Source organism: Aulonocara sp. 'chitande type north' Nkhata Bay, linkage group LG7 (genome assembly GCF_057382095.1).
Source record: "Aulonocara sp. 'chitande type north' Nkhata Bay isolate Kocher_YH1m ecotype deep benthic linkage group LG7, A_spYH_male_GT1.1, whole genome shotgun sequence".
NCBI lineage: Eukaryota > Metazoa > Chordata > Actinopteri > Cichliformes > Cichlidae > Aulonocara > Aulonocara sp. 'chitande type north' Nkhata Bay.
The window spans coordinates 6,759,438-6,768,961 of record NC_141350.1 but is presented as its reverse complement, the minus strand read 5'-3'; the positions used below and the strand labels follow the sequence as shown (position 1 = coordinate 6,768,961).

General features: G+C 38.5%; 1 protein-coding gene across 3 annotated transcripts; it reads left to right on the top strand.

Annotated features, from left to right (window-relative positions):
- Positions 1 to 2,278: 2,278 nt before the first annotated feature.
- ehf (ets homologous factor) lies at positions 2,279 to 8,870 on the top strand. Of its 3 annotated transcripts, none has more exons than XM_086302345.1 (9): positions 2,279 to 2,484; positions 4,787 to 4,925; positions 5,292 to 5,549; positions 6,541 to 6,585; positions 6,742 to 6,762; positions 6,849 to 6,911; positions 6,995 to 7,039; positions 7,138 to 7,333; positions 8,165 to 8,870. In XM_086302345.1, the coding sequence occupies exons 2-9, from the start codon at positions 4,850 to 4,852 to the stop codon at positions 8,262 to 8,264; spliced, it is 804 nt and encodes a 267-aa protein (XP_086158471.1). In that variant the 5' UTR covers positions 2,279 to 2,484; positions 4,787 to 4,849; the 3' UTR covers positions 8,265 to 8,870. The 3 variants fall into 3 exon arrangements, with proteins under 3 accessions (XP_086158471.1, XP_086158470.1, XP_086158469.1); XM_086302344.1 differs by having other exon boundaries at positions 6,721 to 6,762; XM_086302343.1 differs by having other exon boundaries at positions 6,718 to 6,762.
- Positions 8,871 to 9,524: the final 654 nt, after the last annotated feature.

Here is a 9,524-nt window from a genome sequence, read left to right as displayed (position 1 = left end):
ATGAAATGAGATGACAAATACTAGGCTCTCCTTGTGACACGGCAAATGAAAAGCCTGATGGAGAGAGAACAAAAAAGAAGGCGGTGCGAGGCAGCCTAAACAGCGGACTGTAATGAGAAGTGTGTGACTTCTGTTCACTGCTGATGGCCATATTAATCTTACTGCAATAAAATCTGGTCAGGCATTCACAACGGGAGGACACCAAATGCAGCTAAGGCCCCAAATTGCACCCTGGAGGCATGTTACCCTTTAAAAAGAGGATAGGAAAGTTCTGCAAAAAATCCAGAAAATAGCACCTGTGTTACAAGTAGGCGGTAGACGGGCTGCCGGGAGGGCTGGAGGCAAGTTATCTGTAACCCATGCAGCTAGGGTGGTGTCGGAGGGCTGCGGGGAGATCAGGAGTGGTGATTTTTGCCATTAGGACATGCAGATGAGGGGAACTCTCAGAGATAATCATGCTTACACTGAATTCCCTCATTACCTCTGAAGCTCAGCCATGGGCAAGAGTCCAAGTCACACAAAAATACGCATACTGCACGCGCTCAGAGAGCGAGAGCTCCCAGAGTGAGCATAGTATGAACACAGGCAGTATGTTGATCATAAGGATCTAGGAAATTAGGCTATTAAAGTCAGCCTGTTGGGATAACACAATGTTCGGTGTAATAGTGCAATGCATGTTTTATTCTTGAAAATATTGAATATTAAGACTCTGAAGGGATTTTATATGATTACATGCTCAATAGATCAATGTTACGTAAAAGCAAATTAATTTGTTCAGCGTCACCTATTGTTTCCCTCCACATGACTCTGCTGAAGAAGCTCTGAGAAATCCCTGACATCCCTGGCTTTCACTTCTCTCTGCTTCAGCCTATTATACAGTTCAACCCTGCTCAAAGTCACTTCAATTATCAGCATGATACTGTGAGTGCCTCTGGTCCCAAGAGGTATTGTAACAGTACAATGCTATAGATCCGATTTAGATCTCAGATCAAAGATGTTACAATTTGCCCAAACTCTAATTGGCGTCAAGTAAAAATAGACTTTTTGAACTTCCTCTGATCTTTGTCAGTATGGGCCAACAGCAGATATAAATGGTGACAACGTTCAGTAAAAATGGTTTTTGTTGCTTTTGTTTTTTTTGACACTAACTTGTGCACGTATGCTGTTTGAACAGTACAGTTGTATTTTTGGAAATACCTGCTCCGCTCATGTTTGATGTCAAGTGGAAAAAATAGCTAAACAGGACAAACATGTTTTGAGGAATTTGAAAACACCAAACAGATCCACTGCCATACATTCTCCTAGTGTACAAGGGCTCATTCAATTAGACACAAGATTTTACGCTTTCCATCTAACAGTATTTCACATTTTTAGTTAAGTCTTGTTTGACACATTTTTCAAAAGGAAATTTTGTAAATGTTGCAACAGGGAAATACATAATACCTGCAGGGAGCATACTGGCAAATAATTCACATAAATTAAAGAGGCTCACTGTTGTCACAGTGCTGTGATACTGACTGGAATTTTTGGGACACATACCGGAACTAATTGGCATTTGTCACTCTTTACTCAGACACCTGTGGATCCCTGCATGTTGTTAGCTAGTATGTTTACTAGACGATCAAAGTTGGATGTGATTGCAACATGGTGAAGCCCCGCATTGCTCTGAGTCAGTCTGAAACAAGCTCACCCTAATAGTGATCATCACTCAGAGACAAATTTAATATGCAAATTCAAAGGTGAAAGAGGCCACAGTGTAAAATTGTAGACATTTATAAACGTCTAACCCCCATAACCCCATTTTATTACAGTCTTTTCAGGCACACAGTTACTAATGTTTCTTTGTCAGTTCCAGCAACTTTAAAAGAGTAAAAGGAACACATTCTCTCAGGCCCTCCTACCAAACTGTCAGCACCTCGTTCATCATGATGAAATAAAGCAAGCAACTGTTTTCCTGCATAATAGCACAGAGGGAAGTTTCTCTAAGGTTAAACGCTATTTTAAGAAACCACATGAACTTTGAGGATTTAAACTTTGTGGTCTATTGTATGTGTATCTGTGTATATGTTTCCTCATAAGTGTAAGCTAAACTGCGTGAGTGAGCTTGCGTTTGTGTGCTTGACTCCGTGAGAGGAAATGCTGCCAACAGAGATAATAAAAAGTTTTGTCAGGTGTGTGTGTGGATCCGTTTTATGTTTCTGTGTGTGGGTGTGCATTATGCAAATACCTATCTGGTATGAGCATGAACAGGTAGCCAATTGGAGTGGGATAAGGAAGTTAACAGGATAAAAAACCCATTGTGGTGGGGCAGCACCTGCAGTTTCTACATGCTTCTGTTAATTCTAAGCTTTCGTTAGCAAAAGGACTCACCTTATCTGACTTTACACTCTAGTAAACTACGGTGTCGGAATCTCAGGAGACTGCTGAAAGCGGATCTTCGCGAGACCTCTAACAGGTCTGGTCAGACTCCATTCTACTGCTCTGGTAGGCTGTCACACTGGTTCTGGATAATCAGCACTAATGACTGGTTGCAGTATAATTAACCCGAAGGCTCAAAGTGTACTAAGTGTACAAAATCCTAATAAGAATTCTCAATATGCTTTAATATGCTGATGTTTTACCTTGTTTTAGTCAGGTTGGCTGTGCATGTGGTATTTTCATTTCACAGTTTGTCTCTTGTTACTGTAATTTTTAGCTATGCATTGGCTACATTATTTGTTTCAGTCATACAGGACATCGTCAATTTTAAAGACACTGAAAGCTGTATTGTGTAATTCACAAAACTTAAACTTTAAGAGGTTCCTCTTTGAAGTTAACTTAAATAAAAATTAAATGCAAAATTAAGAATAAAGACAAATAAGATTTTTAAAAGTCCACCAAGTTACTTTCAGTTATGTTTCAGTGCTACCACAAGGCTTTAGCTCTGACTTAAAGGGAAAGCAGCCAGTCTTGTCAAGAGCAGACAAAATGTTCATGTTAACTTATTCTTCAACTGCTGCTTGTGTCCTTGCATCATGACATATCCAGTGCAATGATTGTTCTCTGTGACTTGGCCGACAGCATATTGATTCATGACTGTGACTTGAATTGCTGCGTGCGCGTTGTATTGACAGAAACAACTTTCTGTTGCAGAAACTACTCTCTTGTTAAGATACGTGCTTGGCACTCGTAGTACTCATAGATTGAAGATAAACACATAAGAGATTTGGGCTGATTGGCAGCTGATGAGATGTTCTGCTTTGATTTGACGAATGTATACCTTATCTTCTGTAGAAATCGAATTCATAAATCTTGGCTTTTGTTTGCTATAAAACTGTTTTGCTAGGTCTTTAAAGTGATAAATTTCTCTAACTGTATGCAGATGTGTTATACTGGCGACTCAGTGTTTACTGAAGAAATGTGTGACATGGCTTGGAGCTATTTTGTTTATAACCTACCATAAAACTGCAGCCAAGTTTTTCTATGGAACGGTCAGAGTACTGTGTATTACACTGTTTAATGTGTAGCCATTTAAAACGGGTATCTCATCTGCTAGCCTTTCATAGTTTCATTATCATGTAGTAAGTCAGAAAAATTTAGAATAACAGCACTCACACCTAAGCAGCTCTTCTTGTCATTTTGGGCAGATACAGATTTAAAGAAGATTTTAAGAAAAATAATAAATGATCGTCCCAAAACTTTACATATACAGACAACACTTTATTTCTTTTAACAACAGCAGTATTAGCTGGACGTTTGGATTTCTATGTCTGCCTTATGTTCTGAGCATTCAAGGGGAATTTCAGTGCAACAGTAACAGAAAACCAGATGCTGGCATTGGACCATCGAAGATATGACTAAGCTATTGTGCACATGCAACACTTGTGCTACCAAAACAGTGGAGGTGCTGAAATTCACACTGACTTTATTTACATGGAATGCAAATATACTTGTGGTTACATTTGAAACATGTCTTTATTTATTTTTTATATGTGAACAGCTCACCCTTCAAAAGTAACTGCACCTGTGAATAACGAATCCTCAGTGAGTCGATATTACGCTAATAAACATCAACTCAATGGCGACATAAGCTGCTGTACTTTAAGTGCATCTAATGATTAAGCGGAGTGTACCTTTCTGTTAGTCTTCTGCTACTTTACTTCTTCAAGGATGATGCTACAAGCAAACCAAAAATATGATTACACCACTGAAGAACAAATAAAATTCATGTTTTAAGCTGGGTAAAAACAAATAGATTAGACCTTGATTAAAATACAAAACCCAACAGACCCTTTCTTCATAACGAGTACACAACATGCCCAACCTGCCACCTGTGCTGACACGGAATAAGTTTGTGACCACACTTTGATGGTAACAAACAATCAGACCTGTGTTTGATTTTTTTTGCTGAAATTCTGACACCTGTGGTTACCACAATAACAGCAAGAAGAATGTAAAAATAAGGGAAAACATTTCCAGAGCAGCTACTTTCCAGATGGCAGTTAGCTCGAATACACTGAATACTGCTACATCAGATATGTGAAGCAGCAGCTGCAGCATTTGCTGTCTGCATTATTAGCACGTTACTTTAGCTTTGATGCAATGTAAAGAGGACAGCGTCTGTGCTGACATCCTGTGAATCTGTTGTGCGTAAATAAAGTAGATTCAGTCATGCATGAGATGTATACATAATCTTTTAATATGGAATGTCATCATCGAGGTCAAAAGCTCAATTTTCTTTACCTTTATCTATGCGAGTATGTGTGCATACATGAGTGACAGATTATTTTTGACTCTGTCTATACAGTAAAGTACTACCCTCCTGCCTCAGCCCCTGGGCCATGGTACATCTGAGCATAGAAGTAGCAGTATGAGTGTAACTACATCCACAACCCTCGACAGCCAGGTGACCAGTGCCTGGGGCCCTGCTAACCCCTATCCTGATGGTGAGGATTATTGCACACACTGACACAATCAGAATGAGGCCTACTGTATTTTTATTCCTACTCTTATATTCTGAAGACTCCAGTTCACTCAATGGTTACAAAGCTGCAATTCAAAATGTAAATAATTCAACAATTAGCAGCTAATGTATTGTTCACCTGGAGAGCCCAGAGCTCTGAAACACAAGGCGTGAATTAGACATACCCAGCTGAGAAATAGTGTTACAGTAAATGAATTTGCTATTTAATTGTTGACAAATACCTTTGCTTGTGGGAGTCATGCTTCCCTCATCAGATACACCTTTACAATGAAACTAAATGAAGTCACTGTTAAGTCTAAGAAAAGAACAATTATGTCTGTGCCTGCAGGTTCATTGGTGATGGCTGGTTACACGAGCCGTCTGTGGCCTCATGAGTCCCAGCCTCAGTTCTGGAGTAAGTACCAAGTGTGGGAATGGCTGCAGCAAATTATGGACATGCACCAAATTGATGCCTCCAGCATCCCATTCCAAAACTTTGACATCGATGGCCATCAGCTTTGCAGCCTAAGCTACCAGGACTTCATCCGTGCAGCTGGCAGCGTGGGACCCATTCTCTTCCACAGCATCACAGAGCTCAAGTGGAGCGGTACGTCTAAAAACTCTGGGAGAGAGGTTTAAGGGGCAGCAAAGGAAGATGATTAGTGCCAATAAAAAAGAAGCTGGGTGATCCGAGTTGTGTCTGGAACGAGGTCTTGATGATGAGTTGTTGAGAACGGATCGCAGAGCTGGTCAGGGGGTCGCACAGCATGCTGCTGTAGAGGGGCAAAGGATTGCTTAGAGCCAAGGAGATGATGGATTTGTTGTTTGCTCTTGCTAGAATGGGTTTCCTAACAAAGCACAGAGGGGGTGTGAAGCTGAGAAACAAGCTGAGAATTGGATCGTCCATTGTTTTTTAATTAGAGCTTTTAAACAAAGTCAAAAGGTTTTTCTTTTTTCTTTCCCTTTTTTGTTTCTTAGGCCTAATACTTCATTTTTTGGCTTATACCTGTTGCAACTGTATGTATAGCATGTGGCTAAATAAGAAAAGAAAATAATACAAATTTATGTAAATTACACAAGCAGACTATATTTTATCTAGCAAATAAAGCCAATACCTTTTCAAGAGTAGCACCAATAGAGCTTGCACAACAGGTTTAACCCTGAGGTTAAAAAGAATTTCGAAGTAAACTGAACCAAGAGAACAGTTCTGCTATTGTTGTAACCAACTGTAAGAAACCTGCTCAGTTTCTTGAGATAAGGTGTCACATTTTAATACATCAAATATTGTTCTCACACTGATTGTGATCACAGGGTGTTATTGCTATATGAGTTTGAAGTCATTGGTGGTTATTGGAATTTAGAATACATTTCTGATGTTACTACTTTTTTTGATCAAAAAAGGTGTGTCGGTGCTTCACTGTTGCTTTTCCCATTTCTACTGAGACAGCCGGGAAATGGGAGAGAGGAGTGCAGAAAGTAATTTGTTGACCAATCCCTCAATACCAGCCATTTTGAAAATAGTGAATGTACTGACTTAAATATTAATTTGCAATTTATGCTTATATTTCATTTATTTTTCCGTCTTTATCTCTGCACAGGCCAGTACCACGTGGATATAGGGCAAATGGAAAGCAAACCTGAATGTAAGAGTCCTTCACACAAAATGTTAGCCAAAAACACAAACATCAGCATTATAATGAATACATTTTCCTGTTCATTGTACTCATTGTGTTATTGCCCTAATTAAGCCTGCCTCCTACCTATTTCTTTCACAGTAGACTTCTCTTGTCCATTTCCAGATGTCAGCTATCCACCTGGAGGTACTGCTGTGATATTTCTGCTATTGTCTATTCAAGTTTTATTCATCGCAGACAAAAAATATTGACCTGACTTCTTTTTTATTTAGAAATCTATGACCCCTCGGTTCACCCCCTTGCACCTGTTGCCTCTCCCAGGGCTCCTAGTCCAGGTGAAGATTTATTTGTACTATATAGAGAGCAACAAACTGTGTAACTGAAAATTATGTTTCACAATGAATAATCTCTTTCCCAGACATCAAACGATCTTTCACCCGTCCACATCCAGTCAAAAAACACAGTAAGTAATAGAAAAAATCTTTTTAAACTAATGCCTTTTATGTAATTTTGATGTTTATTAAACAACCACTATCTACTCTTTTGTTGTTTTTACCAAAGACCCAAGGGGGACCCATTTGTGGGAGTTTATCAGGGACATTCTACTGAATCCAGAGCGAAACCCAGGACTGATCAAGTGGGAGGATCGGACAGAGGGTATTTTTCGTTTCCTGAAGTCAGAGGCAGTGGCACAATTATGGGGCAAGAAGAAAAATAACAGCAGCATGACTTACGAGAAACTAAGCCGTGCAATGAGGTACAACCCCTCACAGCTCTCTTACATTATTTATTAAAATATAAACCTTATGTTTGCATACCATGAACACACAATCACGATTAAGACGTTGGGATGTTGTTTTTCTCAGATTGGTGCTGTCAGCAACAGAAAACAATAACTTTTGTTTGAATGACCATGAATAAAGATGAAAACGTGTACTTTGTGCTTCTATTTGATGCATTAATTCATCTCTTTGTGTAACTGATGTTGCACCTGTTTTGACTCTTACCTTAACGACAGGTTGTTTTCTTTTTAGTACCTCTTTGTTCTGTTAGTTGATTTGATGAAAGAATGACACAATACTGTAGACTGCTGAATTCTAAATAGGTTATGGAGAATATTAAATGCGTAAATAGGTGTGAACAAACTGGTGTAGGAGTTATTTTTTTAAATTAATGGGGTGCAAGAATTTAAACTCTGTCTGAAATGCAAGCACAAAGCTAAAGTAGCACAAGCGAGTATATGTATGAAGTTGCCAGTCTTTTTCTAAACAGAAAGTTAAGAACAAGTAACCTGTAAACTGTGATGTGATAGAACCTGAATTGTCAGTAAGTTTCCTGGCATTTCCAGCAAATGGCAGATAAGAACGCAAAGAATCTTTTGCATTTCAACTGTCAGTTGAAATGCAAAAGTCATCAGAAAGTACTGCGGATTATTTTGAACTGACTGGGGGAAAGTGGAGTGAAACACAAACAGCAGTAAAACTTTACTTAATTCAGTCAATCCAACTAAGTGAAATATGCAAGACTTTTTTTATACATGTGTTTTTCATAATCTAAAATTACTTGATTTGTCCGTTCTGTCTTACAGATATTACTACAAAAGAGAAATCCTAGAACGAGTAGATGGCCGCAGGCTGGTTTATAAGTTTGGAAGAAATGCAAGAGGGTGGAGAGAGTCAGACAAGTGACGGTTTCATTAATTTATGTTTTATTTGGTGTTGTGTGCTTAATGCTTTATTATAGTTTGCATTGACTGTTTTTGATGATGTCTAAACTGTTTTTCTTCCTGTTTTTTTTTTTTATTTCAATTTATAACTATGTTGTGATACTGCACTGAAATATTCTTTACTGTGCCTTAATAGCAGTCAAACCTTAAAATCTTGCTTTAAAAAGATGAAAAAATTATAATAACCAATTTTTTAAAGAGTTTTCAGATGTTTCTTTTCAAACAGATACTTTTTCCAAGTACCAAAAGAGCACATGTCGATAACACATTCAAAATACATGTGGCAAAGAAATGTATGTAGCGTGTTTTGACACTGATACTGTGAAGTGTACTTACGAAAGGATGATTGTTCACTGCTTAAAAACCAACCAACCAACCAACCAAAAAAAAAAAAAAAAAACAATAGTAAGAAAATAATAAGGCCAAAGCACAGCACTGAATACATAAACTAGTGATGAACTAGAAATATTTACAATGTGACAATATGGTTTGTACTATTTCATACTTTACATCCATTGAACTGTCCAGAAAGTGTGTAAATGTTTGTTGATATTACAAATAAAGCTTGTAACTGTTTTTATTTTATAAAACTCTTTATTTTCATGAATTCCATGTGTAAGATCTGAATGTAAATTAAGAAACTGAAATCCATCCATCCATTTTTTTTTAACTGCTTATTCAGTTCAGGGTGTCAGGGACTGGAGCCGGTCCCAGCTGTCATTAGGCGAGAGCAGATACTCTGGACAATCACACTAGCATTCACACCTACGGCCAATTTAGAATCACCAGCAAACGAGCATGTCTTTGGGAAGCCAGAGTGAACCTCGGGAGCACAGGGAGAACAATCAAATTCCAAATATAAAAGGCCCAGGACCTGAGGCTTAATTCAAGAATTTTAGTTATATGAGTCAGCATTAGACACTTGCAATTAATTTAGCATTTGGCTTCAGTCTAATATGCAAACTGCAGCTATTCTTGCCCAAACTTGAACAATATTGATGAGCTACAGAGTGCTGTTTAGATCCACAAGTGAAAGCCTTGTTCCCACTAAATCTGTTACAAGCTTGACTCTGAAAAGCCATGCACTTAAAGATAGTTACTGCTTTATCATGACAGTGTGAAATGCCACACAGTTAATTGTTTGTCACTGTGTGCTGTAGCTGCCAAGCTGGTTCCTGCAGGCAGCAGACAAATGAGAGGGCCTTGATGGCCAGCAAGATAA

Coding starts and splice junctions, on each gene's coding strand:
- ehf (XM_086302343.1), top strand. CDS start 4,850: ATGAGTGTAACTACATCCACAACCCTCGACAGCCAGGTGACCAGTGCC. Junction 6,912..6,994: donor TCCCAGGGCTCCTAGTCCAG/GTGAAGATTTAT, acceptor TCTCTTTCCCAG/ACATCAAACGATCTTTCACC. Junction 7,040..7,137: donor ACATCCAGTCAAAAAACACA/GTAAGTAATAGA, acceptor TTTTTACCAAAG/ACCCAAGGGGGACCCATTTG.